The following is a 23,749-nucleotide window of genomic DNA, read 5'->3' as shown; positions in this document are numbered from 1 at the left end:
TATCCTGTGTTTAATACCTTAAAGCAATCCACAAAGCAACTTTTTCCTGAATTCATTGAAGGTATAATTAGCTATATGAGAATCTGGTTAATTAATATGGGTTATATTCAGTCTTTTGGGAAGGCATGATTGTTAGTGGAGTCCAGTAATTTACATTGCCTCAGGAATTCTTTTCATTGGTTTAGGCATTGCTTGATTTCTCTCCTATGGTTTAATAGTCAAATACAGAGATTTTTAAAAATGGGGTAGGATAGTACAGGTTTTCATACTAAGATAACATTTAAGGTTCTTGCTCAGTAAAGTCATATACTGTATGAAATTAAAGTAAAAGATATTGTGTGTGTGTGTGTAATCATATAAACAAAGTATAACGGATTACATTTACTTTTTAGTTGATTTATGGTACAATGCATTGTAAGCATACCCCTTACTTTTGAATGAATAGACTGAAGTATAGAGAGTTCTGTATTTTGGGCTGAGCAATATAAATAATAGAAAAACTTTTTTTAATTAAACACTTTCATATTCCTTCAGGATGTGCTTTCTTGTTTTCCAAGTCTATCAGAATTAGGAAGCTTTAATAAGTCAGCACAGTCTATTCAAATGGGAAGGGCCATTTAGATCCTTCCTTCCTTCCTTCTAGATATTTTTGCACCCCAGCTTTGGTAGTATCATTAGATAAATTTTACTTATGTTCAAAATATTGAGATAAGGGTCTGTGATCTTCCTTGCTTTTTCTACATTTCTGTGTTTCTAAGATGAAACAGGTTTTTTTAAAATGTAGTAACTAATTGAACACCCTCCACCCAGTGTGAACATGCTGTGACAGAGCTCTCCCCTTATAATGCACCTAGCTACTCTAAGTCACAGAAAACGGGCAATTCAATGGAGGCAAGTGTAAAAAAATCCCGACTTCAAGTATAGCCTGATGGGATCTGAGTGATCAACCAAGAAAGATAACTTGGGGTTGTGGTGTACAGCTCAATGAAAATGTCAACCCAATGTGTGGCTGCTGTAAAAGAGGCAAACTTTATGTTAGGCATTATTAGAAAAGGAATTTAGAATAGAATTGTCAATATCATACTTCCCTTATACAAATTTATGGTGCGACCACACTTAGAATAAATACAGTGTTCAGTTCTGGTCGCCACATCTAAAAAAATATTTTGTATAGCTGGAAAAATGCAGAAAGGGCAAGTAAAATAATCAAGTCGCTGAAGCAACTCCCCTGTGAGAGGAAGTTAAAACATCTTGGATTGTTTAGCTTGGAAAAAAGGAGATTAAGGATAGACATGATAGAGGTCTACAAAACTTTGCATTGTGTGGAGAATGTAAATAGGGAGACATTTTTCTTCCTCTCTCAGAACCTGGGGTCATCCCATGAAGTTGATTGGTGGAAGATTCCAGACAGATAAAATGAAGCACTTCTTCACATAGCGCATCAATAAACTATGGAATTCACTACCCCAAGATGTGGTGATGCCCACCAATTTGGATGGCTTTAAAAGGGGGTTGACAAATTCCTGGAGGAGAAGGCTGTGTACTGTGTACACTAGCTGCTGGGGGCATGGGTGGCAGGGTGCTGTTGCACTGATGTCTTGCTTCCAACTGACAGCTGATTAGCCACTGTGTGTGCAGAATGCTGGTCTGTTCAAACATAATGCTTATGTTATTATGTTCTCCATAATATGTGTACCCTGCCTTTTCCTCCTGTCTTCTTCATCTCTTATCAGCCTTAACTATGGTTTAGCATTACATGTGCATTGATAATGCTTACTGTGCTATACAGATTTGAGATATTGATGAGTGCAGTCCTGTGGATCATAGGACTGCAGCATGCACATGTAAAGCTGCAATTTAGTACACATTTATTAGGAATTGAGTCCCCTTTCTCCCCAAAGTAAACATGTAGGGATCGGGCTACATGTAGACAAGATGAAATATGAAAATTGTTGTAATGGTATAATGTTACAACTGTTACATTTCATTGAAGCCTACAGCATCACATTGACACAGCTGTGTGGCTTACCACAACAGGTTGTAACTGATATGTCACCCATTGGGACAGATCTCCATGTGACTTACACAGGATGTTGCTACATCTACATTATTGCAAAGATCTGTGGGTCATCACAACTATCCAAATTATTAAGATCCATGAAAGAAGAAGTAAAATCAATGGAAATATTTTCATTGACTTCAGCAGCAGGTAATGGGCACCCATTGAGATTGCAGAGTACAGAATAACTTGAAGTTAATACTTCACAAACTCTAAAAAGTACTTTATATATTCTAACTTTTATAAGAGTTACTAATTTTCTTAACAAGGTGCAAGGGCACCTGTTTTATTATTTATTTATTAACAACAGATTTGTGTTAGAGAATGTGCTAAATGTTCAATATATAGTGAATTTTAAATTATAGTTTTGTATGTATTGTTATTGTATCCCCCATGGAATAGATGGCTAAGGAAAAAATATACTGATTCTAGTACATCCTGTCTGAAAAAAATCTAGTGCACTGATAAATTCATTAGTTACCAGCCAAATAATAAAAGAGGGCTATGAAAAATACAGTAGATAGATACCATACTATGGGACAAATTTCCTTACCTAACATTGAGATCACTAAAAGTCCAATTGAAAGCATTTCTCTGCTTTAGCAAGTAAGAAGAAAAAAATATGAGCATATTCTATCATCCAGTGGGAGGAGTTTAGGATGCCTCTAACTTTCTAAAGCTTTTCAAGGACATGAATATAGAGACCTCGTTAGAAGAGACAGGTAGGATAAACCTATTTCAGTTATATCCTCCAGATTTCTCCATGCAGCAGAGGATGGAGAGGTGGGGTCATCTATTGTGATTCTATCTTCTTGAACAGGTGCCCCTTGACTAGGTTTCTTTGGACCCCGATTTCATCCTGGATGTGCAGGTGATGATGGCTGTGGCCTGAAATTCCTTTGCCCAGCTTAGGCTGATGCACCAGTATGCCCCCATTTCTGGAGAACTGCCTAGAAGCTGGAAAATGCTCCACCTAATTCAAAATTCAGCTGCTAGGTTGTTAACTGGAGCATGCCACCTCATTGCTGAAAGAACTGTATTGGCTTACTGTTTGTTTTCAGATCAAATTCAAAGGGCTGTTTATGACGTTTAAAGCTCTATCCAGGTTAGACTTGGGCCTAATCTACACCAAGCAGGATATTGCACTATGAAAGGGGTATGAAAGCAGTATATAAAAGCCAGGCACCACACCAAGCAAGATATAGCATTATGAAAATGGTATAAAAGCCATATATGGTATGTGTCAATGGGCCTCAACGGTTGTCAGTGCACTTCAATACTGCTATAATTTCTGTAAACCGCCCAGAGAGCCCAGTGCAATAAATAAATAAATAAATAAATAAATAAATAAATAAATAAATAAATAGTGTGGCTCCTGCCTTTTATATACCGCTTTCATACCACTTTCATAGTGCAATATCCTGCTTGGTGTAGATTAGGCCCAGGTATCTGACAGACTGCCTTCTGCAATATGAGCCTGCCAGTTCATTAAGACCTTCAGTGGACACCTTCTCCTCTGTTCCAAACTCACATTTAGTTGGGACAAGGGAGAGGGCTTTCTTTGTTGCCATGCCCAGACTTTGGAACTCCCTTCCTAGCAACGTTTGTCCTTTCAACTCATTGTTGGCCTTTCACCTCAGCGTTTTAAGACCTTCCTATTTAGGAAGGTGTTTGACCTTTAGATGCTGGATTTTATTGCTTGCCTACCATAACTATACAAATTTCTTCTGGTCTTTTACTCCGGCTTTTCATTATGATTTACTACAATTGTTTTTAAACTGTTTTATTGTTGGCTTTTATGGTTGTTTGTTCCTTTGTGTATATTGCCGCTTTTACTGTATTATTTGTGTAAGCCGCCTTCAACTATATGAGAAACAATTGTGTTTAAATAAATGTGTGCTGCTACACTTGGGGCCCATTTTGTACCATTTTGCAGTATTTGTGCCTCATAGCAGACTGTGGAGGTAGCTAAGTGAAGCAGGATCCCCTATGGTTGTATCTGCATCTGTGCCAATGTTGGACTGCATTCTGGCTACTGCGTTCTGTGACACTGCATTTTGCCACAGGCAAAACCGTATTTTAACTAATCCTTAGATACGCCAGAGTTACACAAGTGAAAGTCCAGTCTTGCAGTGCAGCTTTCCTACCCTCTCTGTTTCAGCCCCTGCACCCCATGAAACCCCCCTCCTGTAAATTGGGGGACTTCAAGAAAGATCTGGGATGTACCACGAGAGATTGCAATAGACAAAAATTAGGTGGAGACAGCCTGCATGAGAAGAAACACTTGTGGGGTGGGGGACAGAGGAGACTTCTGCCTGCGCAACTCAGGATGCAACCCCATGATTTCTCGCCATGCCAGAGGACAGGTGTTTAGTAACATACATGCAAATACTGTCACAGATGTTTGTGGGTTGTAATGTTTGTATTTGAACATAAAGGCCACAATAGAGATATTTTCAAGGTCTATACTTGAACAACTAGTTATGTTTTATAATGATTCTGTATGTATTGCTTTTCAAAAAATTAACTGATTAAATTTCTCTCTACATAATAGTCCTGCCAGAAGGGAAGAAACCTGTAGAATGCAGAACTTGTTTCTGCACCCAAACCTAAACAATGTTATGTTGGGCCTCTTCAGACAACACACTAAGCCATGGTTAGGCTGCTAACTCTTTTGCAGCAAATGATTAGGGAGCATGTTTAAACTGTGTTTATGTAGGCACCATGATTAGGAATGGTTTGCATGACATGCTAAGTCATGGTTCACACAACAGGCTAAGCCATAAGGTTTAGCTCAAAATGCTTAACCACCATGGCTTAGCGTATCGTCTGAACAGGGTCATTAACAGCTTCAGAAAATTAACCTGCTTCAAATGATACTAGATTGTCCCAAGCCCTGAAGTTTTATAAATTTACTTTTAAAAATATTTTTTATTTTATTTTTTAAATATATTAAACAAAAAAAGAAAGTAAAACTACACACATCAATGCTTATTCTATATCCCTCCCCATTCCCTCCCCACACTTAGTTGATTGCAGAGTTTACATCTTTCATTTCATTTTCTTATCCAGGGTGGTATTTTAAACTTCCATTTCATTTTTTTATTATCTGCTTTTTATGAGTCCTACAGATTTCTATAAGCTTCTGCCAAAGTCATTCTGTTTGATTACTTTTTCATGTAGTCTATGTATTTTTGCCAGTTCATCCTCAAAGTATCTTTTTCTTTATCCCTTTTATTTATTCTTAACTTCTGTGTCAATTTTCTGTTTATTGCTATGTCCCAAATTTTCTTTTTCCACAGTGATTCTGTCAGCATCCAAGCTGTCTTCCAGTTACTTGCTATTAATTGCCTCTAGGCTGTCAACATAAATCCAATTAATAAATTTTATCTCTCTATTTTCTTTAACATACATATTCAGTAAAGCTAGCTCCGGTGTTTTACCTCTTGTTCGGTAATTTTTCTTATTTCTTGAAAAACCTTGTCCCAAAGCTTCCTGACTTTCCTACATTTATAAATGTACTAATTGTCATATTCTAGTTTTATAAATATGTTCACTATATAATAAAGATGATTTATTGTATTAAAAAAAAACTAACTTTCGGAAGAAGGAGCTTGAGGACTAAACAGCATGCTGTAATGGATCCTCTGTTTGGACAACACCTCCTTCTTTTTCAAATGCCCCAAACTAAGCTTGATTGTTCAGCTGTGTTACTTTTTTTTAGCTTGGACATACACGTTGCATTTCCACCATAAATTGCATATATTGTTCAACAAAACATATAGAGCTATAACTTCATATGTAATGATGTCATATGGTCAAATATATGAACACTTGTCTGCTGTTGGATAGACATGATATTATGTTCACCTTCAATACAGGTGTAAAGGGGCACATACAAAAAGGTTTTGCATACCCAAAGCTTTTTTTAACAGGCAAATTCAAAAGCAAACATGGCAAAATGCTCAGGGACCTAAGAAGATCAGCTTACACAAAACAGGAGCATTCTATGGACCAAGCGACACATTATATATACACACACTTGTATTCTGAGAAAATCAGCTTTGGGAGAGGGTGATTTTCAGCAGTGAAGTGACTTGTTTTAAGCTGCAACTCCATTCCTCCTGATGTTTTGGACTACAGTTCCCACTAGCCCCAGCCAACATGGCCAATGATCAGGGGTGATGGGAATTGAAGGCCAAAACATCCAGAGGGACCCACATTGAGTAAGACTGTTCTACAATGTGGGTGGCCTGATCAAGCCACTGATAGTTGTGGATGGGAACAACATTTTGCACATTTTCCCATAGAGGCAAAAGGTTGATTTTGGGGGCTTAGCTAAGCTCCTCTTTGTCCAATCAAATTTTGCACATAGATAGCTATGGTAATTAGCTAGCGGATAGCTAGATTTGGTGCATAACAAGGATTAGCCGCCCATGTAGGACCTCATGGACAGGTTAGTGTTGCCCATTGAGATATAGATCTGTGAGATCTTCTAGTGCATAGGCTATGGTAGAATTTGTGTGTGTGTGAAAATTCAAGACAAAATTGTGAAAAAGTGTGACCGACTACCTGTTGTGCAAAATATGGAGGGAAAGCCACCAAGCTTGCTAGACTAGGAGAGAATGTGCTAACTAGCAGCAAAGACAAAATCCAGCAAGATCAGTCAAGGATTGGGGAAGATATGAGCTTTACCGCCACCACCCCAAAAGCATTTTTTTATATTGACAGAAGTTGGTTGGAGGCTTTGGAATGTTCGTGTTGAGCTGTGGCATGCGACCAAAGGGGGAGGATTTAAAAGGTTCCTCTGGAGCTCCACAGCAGAGCAGCTTGGTCCAGGTCAATCAATTAAGATTTAAAGCAGGGAGAGGGAATCTGAGGGGCTGTGCGCCGCCCCTGTAAAAGGGTGGTTGATTCGCATTTTTTGTTTCCATGGGGTTGTGACTGATTAAATCGGGGTTAGGGGAATGTATTGTGCATCTGTGCTGCCACGTTGTATAACAATGTATTTGGACTTGGTGTATATGGGGGTGGGGATTTGCAAATTGTGCGTGAATTTGTATATAGTGCTTCATGTGGATGAATTCTAACCTTATTATAAACCCTTTTCAATTAATGATGCTGCAACTTAAGATAACATCATCATCATCATTGCAATACCATACACATTGGCGTTATTTGCTTGCGTGTGCCAAGGGCTTTTAAATGATGGTATATATAGCAATATGTCTACAATAACAGCGTGAAGTTTGCTGTGGGGACAAGCGATTTTGTCCTCAAAGTGAGATACAAAAAGGTCACAGAGGTTTCTTGAGGGAACCAGGCTCCCATTCACTGTGGAGAGTGTTAACAACCCCTGGACCACTCAAAGGAGCTTTGCTGGACAGCTACTTGAGGGCACGATGGAGGACACTGCCACACAATAGGCACGATTATGTGCTCTAGAGCGTGCTCGGCCATTTTTTTAAAAAAAAAAAGCCTGCTCTGTTGGTTCTGTTAATTTAGTATGCTGTGATGGTGTAACCCAAACTCATTCACTCTCTTGCAGTCACTGCCTTTAGCTGCCTGCTGGCTCAGTTTCCTTTTGTGTGAAATGGGTTTCTTTCTCCCCCCCCCCATGGCTTTCAATAAGTGGACTTTGCCACAAACTGCTTTCTTTGTGGGTGGGTTGAACTGTGTAGCAAAAGGCTTGTATATAGCAAAATAGGTTCCTTTGGGTCTGCCTCTGTGACCCCCCCTTTTCATCCAATGAGTTAGATTGGCCCTCCATTGCAGAGACTGAGGTACAAACCACCTCTCCATCATAGAATCATAGAATAGCAGAGTTGGAAGGGGCCTACAAGGCCATCGAGTCCAACCCCCTGCTCAATGCAGGAATCCACCCTAAAGCATCCCTGACAGATGGTTGTCCAGCTGCCTCTTGAATGCCTCTAGTGTGGGAGAGCCCACAACCTCTCTAGGTAGCTGATTCCACTGTCGCACTGCTCTAACAGTCAGGAAGTTTTTCCTGATGTCCAGCCGGAATCTGGCTTCCTTTAACTTGAGCCCGTTATTCCGTGTCCTGCACTCTGGGAGAATCGAGAAGAGATCCTGGCCCTCCTCTGTGTGACAACCTTTTAAGTATTTGAAGAGTGCTATCATGTCTCCCCTCAATCTTCTCTTCTCCAGGCTAAACATGCCCAGTTCTTTCAGTCTCTCTTCATAGGGCTTTGTTTCTAGACCTCTGATCATCCTCGTTGCCCTCTTCTGAACACGCTCCAGCTTGTCTGCGTCCTTCTTGAATTGTGGAGCCCAGAACTGGACGCAATACTCTAGATGAGGCCTAACCAGGGCCGAATAGAGAGGAACCAGTACCTCACGTGATTTGGAAGCTATACTTCTATTAATGCAGCCCAAAATAGCATTTGCCTTTCTTGCAGCCATATCGCACTGTTGGCTCATATTCAGCTTGTGATCTACAACAATTCCAAGATCTTTCTCATTTGTAGTATTGCTGAGCCAAGTGTCTCCCATCTTGTAACTGTGCATTTGGTTTCTATTCCCTAAATGTAGAACTTGGCATTTATCCCTATTAAATTTCATTCTGTTGTTTTCAGCCCAGCACTCCAGCCTATCAAGATCACTTTGAAGTTTGTTTCTGTCTTCCAGGGTATTAGCTATCCCACCCAATTTGGTGTCATCTGCAAATTTGATCAGCGTTCCCTGAACCTCCTCGTCCAAATCATTAATAAAAATGTTGAAGAGCACTGGGCCCAGGACTGAGCCCTGCGGCACCCCACTCGTTGCCTCTCCCCAGTTTGAGAAGGTTCCATTGATAAGTACTCTTTGAGTCCGATTCTGTAGCCAACTGTGGATCCACCTAATAGTTGTTCCATCTAGCCCACTTTTAGCTAGTTTGTTAATCAGAATGTCATGTGGTACTTTGTCAAAAGCTTTGCTGAAGTCAAGGTATATGACATCCACAGCATTCCCACAGTCCACAAGGGAGGTTATCCTATCAAAAAATGAGATCAAATTAGTCTGACAGGATTTGTTCCTGACAAATCCATGTTGGCTTCTAGTAATCACTGCATTGATTTCAAGGTGTTTACAGATTGACTTCTTTATAATCTGCTCCAGAATTTTCCCAGGGATGGATGTCAGGCTGACTGGTCTGTAGTTCCCAGGTTCCTCCTTTTTGCCCTTTTTGAAGATAGGGACAACGTTAGCCCTCCTCCAGTCGTCCGGCACCTCACCCGTCTTCCATGATTTTGCAAAGATAATAGACAAAGGTTCTGAGAGTTCTTCCGCTAGCTCCTTCATTACTCTTGGATGCAGTTCATCGGGCCCTGGGGATTTGAACTCATTCAAGGAAATTAGGTGTTCTTTGACCATTTGTTTATCAATCTCATACTGTTTATCAATCTCAAACAATCTCAATCTGTCCCCCCCAGCTCCCAACCAAGCTGCCCTCCCAGACCTGACACACCCAGCATGAGCCCCCACCCCCTGACACCCATTCCCAGCACAAGCTCCCACCCAGGAGACCCAGGCATGAGCTTTTCCCCAAACCATTGCCCCCAGCCTGGAGCCCCCACCACCAGCCCACACCTCAGGCTCAAGCCCTTACCTGCAGGCAAACACACCCAGCATGAACTATGCCTTGGAGGGGAAATCTATTGTGATTATGGTGTTCTTTGGAGCAAATCCATTGTGTGGTTGGTTGGGCTGGTGTATCACCGTGCCCTAAATGTGGGGAAATCTTCTTTTACAACTCCAGTGTTGATAAACACCAAAGTCTCCATACCCTTCGTAACAAAACCTATGATATCAGTGGCAAAACCTACTGTGGTTCATGCGTTATGGTTGAACTGAACAACAAAAGCCAGGAGATCATTTTTTTCCAATCAAAACACCAGCCCCCTTTCAAACCACAAAGTTCCTTGGGCAAAGGGAGTAGCACATGTGTAGCAAGTGAAGAAGGACAGGAGTCCAGTGGGAGACCTCTGAGACCACTCAGTCAACAACCTGAGTGCTTGGACATGTGGCCAATGTTCCATCACATCATTTCCTTTTAAACTTTGGACCAATCTTTCAAATGCTCAATTATTCTCCAATCAGATGGTACCAATTTCAATCCTACATTTCCATTTATAAAGACAGAATGCTGGCTTCATTTTCATCTCTTAGTAGTGACAGTAACTTTCCATTTTCAAGCATACTATATTTACATTGTAACTCTCCTCAGGTACAAGCCTTGAGTAGAAAGCATACTCTTTTTTTACTGTTTGTCCATTCAGATCCTCACTTATTGAAACAAAACATAATAGTTAAAGTTTTACCTCAGTTTCTTCACACAAACCATAGTTTATTAGAGTGGTTGGGTTCATACAACAACCCATATTTCAACAGTAACCTATGGTTCAACAATAACTCACACTCAAGCTTGAATATGGGTTGTCGTGTTGTGTGAACTCAGCATCGTAGTTGTAGCTATTCATGGAAGAAAAATAGGAAGCAAAGGTCTGCAAATGGGTAAATAGTAATGTCCTCAACACACATCCTATTTTATGAATATTCTGCATAGAAGTTAAACCTTTAAAAGAGAAAGAGAGAGAGAACAAATAGTGGCTTGGAATGCTGCATGGGTCAAGGCTGCAAATTACAAACCATACACTATCGAGTAGCAATGGAGAAGTTCTGAAAAAGTCTCAATAGAAGAGTATGCCAGTACTTCATAGGATTATTGGTTTTGTATTTCAGTCTACCTAACATCTTTGCTCCATTTCCTCATTGGAATGAATGTAACATCGTGATTATTGAACCGTGCTTGTTTCAAACGGACATTTTAAAGTTTAACTTACTCAATAATGTAGAACTCTGAAGTCTAGACCTACAGAACTGCACTGAGATTGTTAATAAGACAGAACTTGTTTCAGTGTTAGCTAAAACAAAATGAGTATGGTGGTCTCTCTGTCGTGAAATGTTTTTATTATTTTATGTTGGCTGTTGTGTTATTTATCATTTATTTTTGTGTATAATGTGTACTGTGTCCAGTATCCAGGGCTGCTGTAGATGCACCAAAATATTTAAGCATGCCCAGTTGGAAGTGACTTTAAATAACTTGCCTCCATTTGAGTTCACAATTTGCTTTTGGATGCTCTTTCAATTTAAAAAGTGGTTTGTCATGTGCCATGGAAGGGCTGCTTGTTTAACAAACAGAATCTAAAATCCCCTTGGGCATATAGAACTGTCTGTGTGGTTTTGTGGATCCCAGCTTTTACACCATAAAATTAGGGACGTACTTAATATTGCTAATCAAACTTACTGAATATTTTTAATAGGAAGCAAGTAATATTAATGCAGGAAAGTAAGCGTGGGTAAATAACTGCTTTGGTTTATAGAATCGCTTGTACTAATCTAGTGCAATTTTGGTTGTTTTCATCTGAACACAAACTGCTTTTGAAACAGTTAGCTATGTGATTTATTTATTTATTTATTTATTTGTTACATTTTTATACCGCCCAATAGCCGAAGCTCTCTGGGCGGTTCACAAAAGTTAAAACCATAATAAAACAACCAACGTGTTAAAAGCACAATTACAAAATACAGTATAAAAAGAACAACCAGGATAAAACCACGCAACAAAATTGATATAAGATTAAAATACAGAGTTAGAACAGTAAAATTTAAATTTAAGTTAAAATTAAGTGTTAAAATACTGAGAGAATAGAAAGGTCTTCAGCTGATGACGAAAGGAGTACAGTGATATTGGGGCAGGAGTGCTCTTTGAGGAAAACAAGTCCAACAGTGCAATCCTATACATGTATACTCAGAAACAAGTTACATTGAATTCAATAGGGCTTTCTCCCAGATAAGTGAATATAGGATTGAAGCCTTAACATACAATCCAATACATCAAGAGTGGGCATATTGTGATCCTCCAAATATTTTGGCCTACATCTCCCATGATCCCTCACCATTGGCTGAGCTGGATATGGCTGATAGAAGATGTAGGCTAAAACTTCAAGAGGGCCACAAGTTGCCCATCCTGCTATATACACTATTAGAGAGTAAGCCCCACTGAATAGAGTGGGACGTACTTCTGAGTAAACATGCATAGAATTGCACAGTAAGGCTACAATCCTATGCACACTTTCCCTGGATGTAAGTCCTATTGAACTCAATATTTCTGAGTAGACGTACTTTGGATTGCACTATAAAACTCCATTCTTCAGTTCATGGAGCGAGTTTCATAGGGTCTTTTTTTAACCTTGGCCTTTAATTTGGGCTCTCAAAATACTGATGAAGAAAGTTGATTCTGATTTGGACGATGTTCTGTAGAGGAATATATGAAACACAAAAAGCAATCTGAAATTCAGTTCTGTTAATCTGTTCTAATAAATGTTTGCTAAAATAACTGTTTATTGGCAGGGAATAATTGTATGTTTTGAAATGTTTTTAAACGTAAAGAAAAATAATTACAATTGTGCTCTCTCTCCCTCCCTGCCTCTTCTCCCATCTCTTCTCTCCCCTCCCCTGAAAATCTCCTGCCATAGCGATTGCATTTGCCTCCAGACTTGTCAGACACAGTGAGCCGCACAAGCAAACAGGATCTGGCAGAATCCGCCAAATTGCTGAGCTCAGGATGTAGTGCTATGGCCATAGGCAAGAAGCACCTGGACTTCTAGTGATTTCTACTTAGCAGTTTCACTCCGATTTATATGACACTCTAATTATGACTGTTAATGACTTATGTAAATATTTTTCTTAATTATTGTGACCCAGTCTAACTTGCAAGCTGTGTGCCTTATTTTTTATGTTTGGAATTGTTGTAGTAAATGTATCTACAGTAAACAAACATATCCTATATTTTAAGGTAATTTTAAAACATAAAATAAATTGCCATTTTGAAATGTTACAGGATTTTTTCTTGCCATTGATTTCACTGTTGTTATTAAAGTTTAAGATAATGACTGAGAAGAAAAATAATAATGTTTACATGCTTAACAGAACGGTGGTGTGTTGTAAATAAGTATTGTGAATATTAAATAAAGTAATGAATTCTTTATCATGAGTTATTTTGATGCCAAACAATAATTGCTCTAGAAAAACATAGTTATATGAAATTATTTTATACAATATCTAAGCTGTTTAGGCGACACTCCTAAACATACTTACCTGGGTCTAAGTCCCATGAAATTCAGTGGGGCTTACTTCTGAGCAGACATGTATAGGATTGCAGTATTAATTACTGTGCTAGAATATCTTCTTTGCTAACATGCAGTTATCAGTAATGCGATGAAAGAAAAAAAACAGTGAAATACATGATAGATAATTAGTTTGCCTCATGGGCTAGTAAATATATTAAACTGCTTGAGTGGAATTTTACTAAACATAGACAAAGCATTAAGGTTTTTTATGTAGTTCAAAACAGTATTCCTAAACAACTGAAGTCAGCACTATGAAATTATATAAACAGACATTATTCAAGATTGAAATTCAAACTGACAGCTATATTAATGCTAGAAAACCAGGGGAGTGCATTGGAGCTTGGGGAAGACATATCATAGAAAGAAGTCTGCAGTGCAACAGAATATAAAACCAATTCAGGATTCCATACTATTTTGTAAATGTATGAATATTTTCCATCTAGTAAAAATAGATAAATATTTATTGGTAGCAAGATTTGCATATTTGTATGGAACTAATGTACAAACTAGGTGGGTAGGTAGATATCAGCAAATGGCTTTCAAGTGGGACCCGCAAATTACTTTTTATATATGGAGGGCAATTGCTTTAGGGCAATAATAGACCTATTTTGAATCATCTTCCATCGAACTTTCCGCTAGGTTCTTTTTAGATTAAAAGTTTAGATCTTACTCTAAACTAGAATTTTATGCAGTTGGACTGAAATCCCCCCCCCACACACACAAAAAACGTAAACACTGCCTATAATAATGTTAATGTCCTTTGATGGGATTGGATCTAAACTGTTAGTTAAACGATTTACTTTTTATAACGCTGTGAGTAAAATGGAGACATAGCTTTTAAAACTGTCTAATATGATGAATGTCAATCATTTTAAAAAATCCACTGTACCATAAACACATACTGTATACAGCTTTTATTCTGAATTAGAATAATTGAATCAATGACAGTGATTTGCCAGAATGTCAAATCTATCCATCATATCCTGTCACTACCAGTTTATTTTTTCTGATCAAAATCAAAAAGACTACTGTTTTGTCATCCGCTATTTCATTAGAGGTAACAATTGAGGTTTTTTTTCTTTCTTTTTAAAAGATATGTCTGTTTTATTTTTTTGTATTTCTAAAGACGCAAATCCTTTTAAAAATCTATTCAAAATAAAGTTTCAGTATTGAGCTGTCAGTTTCATAAAGCTAATAGACATCTACATTCTTATACCCATATATCGCTATGTCTTTCAAATCATTTCTCCTTTCACCTTATATATATTATGGAGCTAAAATTCTCAACAGAATATGAATGGGGACTTGTGAAGATATTCAATAGATCAGATATAACAAGATTAACGCTTTAGTTACTCAGTTACGTTTTTCATTAAAGAAATATGAATCTTTCATATTACTTCTCTATATATTCTAAACCCTTTAAGCATTATTAAATTAATTTTCTATTAGTAGTATTTTGCCAACTTCCTTAATAAATTTTCTTTTAGCACAGAGACTTGCATATATCACTAAACAGCCATTTTCTACTTTACTTATGACTTCACACTATTACCATTTCAAATGATAAAATAGAGTTGGCATAGAAACCTAAAGAACATATTTTCAATAACAACAAAAGAAAGAATCCTTTGGTGAAATCTCCATTTTAAAAAATCTATTTCAGTAAGTGTACTATGTGAAATAAGTGTTGCAGCATTCAGTGATGTTCATCCAAGGCAAAAAAGGTAGCAAAATATGTATTCTCTTCCAGAATATTGTATAACTTGCAGTAATTTGATTTACCAAGGAAAACTGAAGAATAAAATGGATGTACCCTATTTTATAAATAGAGGAAGCAAATTTTGCATAGGATATTATTAAGCAACAATACTGTGTTTCTTTCTGTGGATTTTTTTTTAAAAAACCCACAACTTTTACATGACATTTTCTCTCCATTTCCATTTCTCTCTCGATTTCAGTCATGTCCTAAATCAGATATACAATCTAAAAGGCCTAAAGATTTGTCTTCAAGTCTTATAGGACAAGGGCACAGTCTATCCACACAGAGATGCAACTGGCTGGATGTGAAAGGATCCCCATAAGGTTCAATGGAGCCCTGTTTCCCCCATTTCCCTCCCCCTCAAAGAAACACAGTCTCAAGTAACTTGGAAGGGTACATGAGTCATCCCATTCAATGGAGCCCAGTAGGGCATGTGTGCCTCTTGAGTAGGAGATGCAGGAACAGATCTTTTATGCCAGTCCCTCTGCAAGTTGGCAGCTGTGTCCATATGGGAATCAACACTAGATTATTCTCAAAGGTCTTTGAAGGATTACCTCTCAATTGAACAGAGTTGAGCCTGGTTTGTACATGCAGCAGCATGAAGTTGTAGAATTGATTCTATCATTTCAGACTGATGGTGGGGGAATCACATTTTTCATACTCCCCAGTGTTGTTTTAGGAACTTTGTTACTGGTATTCAGGTTTTCTTCTTGCAGGATGGCTTTTTCTTTTTTAATATGAGGAAGCATTTATAAATGGTATCTTCCACTTACAGTCTGAAGTCTTACAGGCTAAAGACTAATGGCAGTTGTACCATTATGGGCTAAAAGGCAGAACCCTCTCTTAAAAAGAAGAAGAAACATAATTAAAAACAACTGCATCTGTTTAATTATTACTTGTTTCAGTTCTCTAAATAATATTTAGCTTAGTTTCAACCCAAGGCAGCAAGGACGGAAGTCTCTAGGGTGAGTTACCTGATCTGTTTTATGGAGTCAGATACCGAACCAGGCAAGTCCCTTCCACAGAGTAGGTTTATTTTCTCCTAGAACCTTGCTCTAGAATATTGGCTTCTTATTAACTCATCCTCTTCCATTTCCCCCTGCAAAGGCAGCCTAACATGAATTAATTTACCCTCAAAGGGCTACAGTGTGTGCTGTCTGCCATTATGAACATGCAACCCCATTGCTTGTGTTGTACGAACTCGACTGGGGAGGGTTATTCGAGGCTTAAACAACCCTTGCATAACCCTAGGATGGACCTGGTCAGGGGTTGCATATTCATAATGGTGAACAGCAAGTGCCAGAGACTCTTGAGGGTTAATTAACACACAATGGGTTGCCCTGTTATCGGAACCAGGTCAAAGGCTGCCTCATGAGAGCCCGTTGGCTGACTGGGGATGACTTTAAGCTGGTGGCATCATCACCAATCTTGCTGTAACAAGTTCCATAAACGAATTATGTGTTTAGTGAAGAAGTTCTTTCGCTTGTCTGCCTGAATCTACTGCCAATCAATTTCGTTGGATGACCTTCATTTCTAGTATTGGGAAAGTCGGAGGAAAAAAAACCTCTCTATCCAATGACTCTGCACCATGCTTAATTTTCGAATTACTCCCCTTAGTTGCCATTTTTAAACTAAAAAAAAGGAAGCAATGTAGCCTTTCCTTGCAGGGTCTCTTGATCATTTTGGTTACCCTTTTCTGCACATTCTCCCATGACACTATGTATTTTTAAAATTATATTTGTACTGTCTGTCATGTACAACGTTTCCAGGCTGTTCACAATAATAAAACTGCTTTGCAAATATAAATTAGGCCAATTCATTTGGGGATGGGATAATGAAACCTAACACAGTATTCCAAGTGCGATCACATCTAGATTTGGATAGGAACATTGCAATGTTGGCAGTTCTGTTCGGATCCCTTTTTCACAGCTGCTGCACACTGCATCAACCTTTTCATTAAACTATCCGTCACAACCCCAAGGTCTCTTTCCTGATTTGTCGCCACTAGTTCTGAACTCATCATTGTGTATGTGGTTAAGATTTATTTATTTTTACCTCAAGATGCATCACTTTACATTTACACTTAACTGCATTTGCCATTTAGTTACCCATTAGCCCTTATTAAAGAGATCCTTTTGGAGCTTTTTGCACTCCTCTTTAATTTTCACCACCCAGAATAATTTGATAACATTCACAAACCTGGCCACTTCACCTCTCACTTCATATCATTCCTATATGAATTTAAAAAGCACTGGTCACAAGTGCCCACTTTCTAATTTACACCACTGAGAGAATTATCCATTGATTCCTATTCTGTGTTTCCTGTTCTTTAACCTGTGACTAATCCACAAGAAGACCCACAGTGATTCTGTTAAGGAATTTACTAGTTTATTGGACTGTATGCTTTCCCCATTCCTGTCAACCTTCTCCCATGGAAGGCATTTCCTCTATTCATGGATATGTGGTTGATATTTCTTAGTGAGGAGACCATGACACTCTGCAGCGATTTAAAGGTTCTCTTTCCTTTTTAAATGCTGTGTAAGTCATGGTGCAGAAAAGGGAGAGAATTTAACATGATAGCACCAGCAACTCAAGAAAGTCACCAACAGCAATGCCCAAGACTGCTCATAATGCTGCATCAATAGAGTAATCCATACTTTGACATCCGGAGGAAAGTGATGGTGCATGGGCTGAAGAATTCAGTGTTCCTTCAGAAGTGGCTACTATTTAGTACAGGGGTGGTCAACTTCTTGCCCTTCAGATGTTTTAGCCTATAACTCTTATCATCCCTCAGAATTGGCTATGCTGGCTAGTGCTGATGTCAGCCAAAACATCTGGAAAGCCACTCTTGATTTAGCACCTGACATAGCTCTGCTCAATTCTACAGTCCTAGATTTGGATACAGATTTTGTTCTTTGAGAACAGAAGGGCTCCTTCCATCCATAAAAAGTATTTGATCCAGCAGAGGGATCTCAATGGAGAGAGGTGACCTTTGATGATTCCCATTCACCCTATAGACTTGGAAGGTTCTCCAATCTTCCAAGGTTCCCTGAGGAAGGTTCCTCAGGCGGATTTTCAGAGGGTAGAAGGGTCTGCAGGGGAAATGGGCAAAGGTTGCCTCCACAGACACACACTGGCAGGAGCATCACTTCAACAAAACTCTATAGAGGGATGCTCCCACCAGCAGAATGGTCGCCTGGATCCAAGCCAATGTCTGCATTGTTTTTTAATGAACTTTGATTTCAATGCCAAAAAGAAAAAATTCTTTCAAAAGCAGACAATGCAACTCTCATCATACTATACTAAATGGCTTGGATCCAACATTGCATGAGAGGAAGTCACTTATGCAGCAGGATGTCAGCTAGTGCAACAGGACTTCCTTCCCTGCCTGGACAGCCCCAGCCAGCTCCAAAATATGCTGTGTGTGTGTGTGTGTGTGTGTGTGTGTGTGTGTGTGTGTGTGCGCGCGCGCGCGCATGCGTGTGTGTGTCCAACACTTAGGAGCAGATCTGGGGTGTGCAGGAGAGTGGGGCTGCAATGGAGAGGAGAAATCTGTTTTGCCAGCAATCTTCCATTGGTGGAACACCACCATTGTATTCAATCCATTTTGTCTAAAAATAACCTTTTCTCCCATCTTCAGGCCTCAAGTTTAAGTAATCAAATTCAGGTGCACTGAGCATGGTAAAATGTATAGTGTATCATAAAAGTATAGTGTATCATTAACTTTTGTGAACCACCCAGAAAGCTTCAGCTATTGGGCGGTATAGAAATGCAATAAACAAACAAACAAACAATGTAGACCAAAATGGATGATCTCCATTATGAACATTCTCACTTGAACTCTACGAAGCCATTACCCTTCCTATTAGTAAAGTGGATGTCCAGTATGTGAATAGTCTGACTGCCAAAATAGCTGAGAGGAATTATGCAGCAAAATCTTGGGTGCAGGGACTGCTTATCACTAATATAATAAGCAAGGAATGAGGAGAAATATTTGGCTTCAATAAATGTCAGGAGGTGGGGAAGAGAGAAACTGGGGAAAAGAAAGCAAAGTGAGAGACAATTGAAAGTGACAGTTGCTTTGAAAAGTGACAGTTGGTCTGAAAAACTACATCTAGCTGTTCACAAGTGTTACTGACATTGTAGGAGGGGATGGAGGTTACTGCCTGAATTACAGACCAGTTTCTGAGATTCCAGAGAAAAAAATATATGGCAGAGTGATGTGAGATAGGTGCTAGTCCATAGGGAAAAATGAAACACCCCTTCCCCCGATAAAAACAGATAAGAGAAGATAAATCAAAGTTATAAGTAGAACAGATTTTAAAAGTGTACATCTATAGAAAGAAGGAGTGGAGAGGGGGGGAATAAAGCGCTGGCAATTAGGAAACCATAGAGAAAGATATTCAGAGAGCAGCAATTGTTTACAGTTAGCAAAGAAATTATAGGGACTTCAGAAAAAAAATCAAACCTTTTAATGTAAATACAAAAGCAAATTCGGTGATGACAAAAGTGCCTTCAATGGAAAAAGAGAGGGAAAATCTATGGCCCCTGGGAAGATATCCCATGAGCCATGGGATATAGAGAATATTTTCTGCCCATGCCCCTCCCCCCTGAGAAGGAGCTCTGCCCTCAGAAGCATCCCCACTGGGGCACTGGGACCTCTGCCACTGTTGCTGCTCTGCAATCTGTGATTTGAAAAAGGTAAAGACAAAAAGGAGATGTGTTGGGGTAGATCAAGGGAAGTCCTACCCAAAATAGGGGAGGAGAGAATGCCAGCTCAGAAGGTGGCGTACACCTTTTCTCTCCCATTAGAACCAATGAAAAAGAAAATGGGTTGGTTGGGAGGAAAGACACTGTGTTTCCCCACCCCCACCCCCAAACACACACATTTTGCCCTGCCAGTGCAAGCTCAGCAGGGCAGAGGAAGTGGGGTGGGTGGGTTTGACCACTATGGATTCACTTGCCTCCATTGGTTTGTTCTATAACACTCCAATCCTATGCACACCTGCCTGGAAACAATTTATTTCTGAAAAGACACACATTGGATTGTGCTGTTAGAAAGTTATTAGAATACAATAAGCAAAAGGAAGAACTGTATTTAAAAACAAAACAAAAAAACAACATTCTGTTCGCATATCTCCCAAATGATAACTTATAAAGCTAAGGCAGTGAGAAGGAAGAGGCATACATATATCAGTTTAACTTCATAAGAACGTAAGAAGAGCCATGCTGGATGAGACTAAAGTCCGTCTAGTCCAGCATTCTCTTCACACAGTGGCCAACCAGCTGCCCATGGGAAATTCATAAGCACCCTCACATTCATGTTTCCCACCAACTGGTGCCCATAAGGCATACTGCCTCTGATACTGGACATACCATATAGGCATAAGGCTTGGAAGCAATTAATAACCTTATCCTCCATGAATCCCCTTTTGAAGTCGTTATGTCCCCCTATGTTTATTTGCCTTTTTTCTAAGCTAATCAGTCCTAGATGATGTGATATTTCCTCATAAGGGAGTTGCTACATCCCCTTGATCATTGCCCATTTTTGCCCTTTTCCCAACTTTATGATGTTCTTCTTTAGGTGCGAGGACCAGAACTGTACATGGTATTCTGAGTGGTCACACCATAGATTTCTACAAGGGCAGTATGATATTGGCAGTTTTATTCTCAGTTCCTTTCCTAATTATGCCTAACATGCAGTTTGCCTTTTTTAAAGCAGTCGCACACTGGGTTGACATTTTCATCGAGCGGTCCACCACAACCCCAAGATCTCTTTCATCAAGCTGTCCATCACAACCCCAAGTTCAATGACCAAGCACTAATAAACTGGCATGAAGGTTTGTGACAAAATGTTTGTGGGGTGAAACTCATGAATATTCCTAAAATAGTCTACAAAAAAACACGTCTCCTTCAAAAGCATATTATCATCATACAGAAAGAATACCAATGACAATGCAGAAGTTCTCTGCAATATTATGAATGGAAGGAGAATAGAAATATACCATTAAAAGGAGTGGGAGAAATCTTTAAGCAGTCCTGCAAAGCTGAAGCACAGTTGTTCTTCTAATCAGAACAAGGCAGGAACATAAAGCAAAGACAGTGACAAGTGGGGGAACCAAGTTCATTTCAAATTAAGGTGTTAACAGTCTAAAGCAGTGGTTCCTAATTAGCTAAGTACTGCGGTCCCCTTGTTTTTCAAATGCCAAGCCATGGACCCCCCATTTTTGAAAATTTTGTTATCTCTATGGTAGTTACCTGTGTGAAGCAATTTTTTGGAGAAAATAAGGGGAAATAAGCAAAGGATTTTAGGTATACTAAAAAAACAGACTATAAAATTTGTGATATTACCATGCAAAAATGACAATGATTTAATTAGGAATATAAAGACAAATTTAACTTTACTAACATCTAGTTTACAATTGAACAAATTATGACATGTCTAGCAGCTACTAAACCTAAATGTGATGGGGGAAATCATGCCTCTTTTTGTCCCGAACAATCCTTTTCACATCCGGTTCAATATTTCCTACTTTTAATCTCAAATCTGGATAAACATCGAGCCGATTTCTATGCTTGTTCTTCATATAACAAAATGTCAAAAATGTTGGTTCACAAAGATACGTGGAACAAAAGGGAACTAGATGTTTCAAATTTTTTTCACCTAATTTCTTATAATCAGGAAAAACCTTCACCCAGAATTGGTCCAGTCTATATTCTTTGAAAAATGATTTCAATGAATATCACAAGTCACTTCAGCAAATGCATCTTGCTCTTCTGCAGATAGAGTTGTTAGTTGTACATCACCACATTCAAAAGGATTCCTTATCCATGAGTTTTCAGGGAAGTTTACAGGGATGTAATCTCTGAAGCTAGTCTCTAAATCAGGCAGGTGCTTTCGCGCATGACGTCACGGTCGAAGCAAAGGGAGCGTGGGAGATGGCATATTTTTGTGAACCGCCCAGAGAGCTTCGGCTATTGGGCGGCATAAAAATGTAATAAATAAATAAATAAATAAATAAATAAATAAATAAATATTTTCTTTTATTAAAATGCAGACCTTGCAGAGCTAATTTGTGAATGGTGCCACAGACCCCCTGGGTGGGTTACGTGGACCCCCTGGGGTCCACAGACCACCAATGGGGAACCACTGGTCTAAAGCAGAGTGACATAACTGTGTATGGAAAATTAAAAGGGGCGTGTGAAAAATAGACTGAAGGGAGAAATGCAACTGTGTTTTTATACTGACTGTAAAGATAGTTAATCATATAAAACGTTGTACAGAACGTGAAGGATAACAAATGGTGTGATCCTATGCATGTTGAAATAGAAGATTGTAGGACCGTTTCCTGACTAAACATGCATAGGACTGAGTTAGTTTAGCATATGTCCAGAAAGTAGGACAGTTTTTGTTTTTTGTTTTTACAGAAAAGAGAACAAAGCAAAGAAATGTGTTCATCAAACAGGAATAAGACAAAACGAACTAGAAGTCAGCAGTGTGACTGATTTTATTGAGTTATACCTGGACCACACAATATACCTTGAAAAGGGCAATCTCAATCTCATGCATGTCTATTCAGAACTAAGACCCATTGAATTCAAATGAAGTTGACTGCCATGTAAATGAGTATAAGATTGTAGCCTAAATTAAACATACACACGCATGCACGCACGCACACCTTTAAAATGCCAAACCCCCAATCAATTTTTATATAGGCAATTCAATACACATACATATCAATACCACTCAGCCAAATATGTAATGTTCTTGCACAAAGGAAAAGGTCACTGTTCCTTTAGCAGAGCATCCAAGACCTTTACGAAGGCTTTTAACGAATGAACCTCCTGTTTCACAGCATATCATAGTATTTGCCATTATGAGTGTAGGAGCTTGAGTATCTGTAGGAGCTGATATAAAAGGTAGAGGAATTCTACCTGGGCATGGATTATATTTTGCTTTTAAGTACAGTGAACAGTGTGTTATGACATAGCAAGCCTATATTCTAAAGAACACTCTGTGCATTCCTGAGAGCAATTATATAATTTAGAAACATCTGAAGTAACTGAATTATGAATGCAGTGAATAGAAAATCCAAATCTTAATTAAAAAACAAAACAGCTGCATCATTCAACTTTACTAATCCTGGAAATAAATCCAAATGAAGAATATATAGACATATTTGAAGTTTGTTTCTGTCTTCGAGGGTATTATCTATCCTACTCAATTTTGTGTCATCTGCAAATTTGATAAGTATTCCCTGCACCTGCTTGTCCTAATAATAAAAATGTTGAAGAGCACTGGGCCCAGGACTGAGCCCTGTGGTACCCTGCTTCTTACTTTCCCCCAGTTTGAGAAGGTACCATTGATAAGCACTCTTTGAGTCCGATTCTGTAGCCAACTGTGGATCCACCAAATAGTTGTTCCATTTAGGCCACTTTTAGCTAGCTGGTTAACCAGAATGTCATGGCGACTTTGCTGAAGTCAAGATATATTATGTCCACAGCATTCCCACAATCCACAAGGGAGGTTACCCGATCAAAAATGATTTTTTTCTTGACAAATCCATGCTGGCTTCTAGTAGTCACTGCATTTTCAAGGTGCTTACAGACTGACTTCTTTATAATCTGCTCCAAGTTTTTCCCAGGGATGGATATCAGACTGACTGGTCTGTAATTCCCAGGTTCCTCCTTTTCACACTTTTTGAAGATAGGGACAACATTAGCCCTCCTCAAGTC

General features: G+C 38.9%; 1 protein-coding gene across 1 annotated transcript in view; it reads left to right on the top strand.

The window, feature by feature from the left end:
• The window catches only part of ELP4 (elongator acetyltransferase complex subunit 4), a 193,746-nt gene extending 180,912 nt beyond the window's left edge, over positions 1-12,834 (top strand). Inside the window, exon 10 of the mRNA XM_063118781.1 lies at positions 12,598-12,834. Within this exon, the coding sequence (XP_062974851.1) occupies positions 12,598-12,729 (132 nt within the window). The 3' untranslated portion in view covers positions 12,730-12,834. The remainder of the gene's footprint in view (positions 1-12,597) is intronic.
• Positions 12,835-23,749: the final 10,915 nt, after the last annotated feature.

The sequence above is a fragment of the Elgaria multicarinata genome, chromosome 2, assembly GCF_023053635.1.
Source record: "Elgaria multicarinata webbii isolate HBS135686 ecotype San Diego chromosome 2, rElgMul1.1.pri, whole genome shotgun sequence".
Taxonomy (NCBI): domain Eukaryota; kingdom Metazoa; phylum Chordata; class Lepidosauria; order Squamata; family Anguidae; genus Elgaria; species Elgaria multicarinata.
The sequence above is the reverse complement of the archived record's forward strand: the minus strand, read 5'-3'. Positions and strand labels throughout refer to the sequence as shown.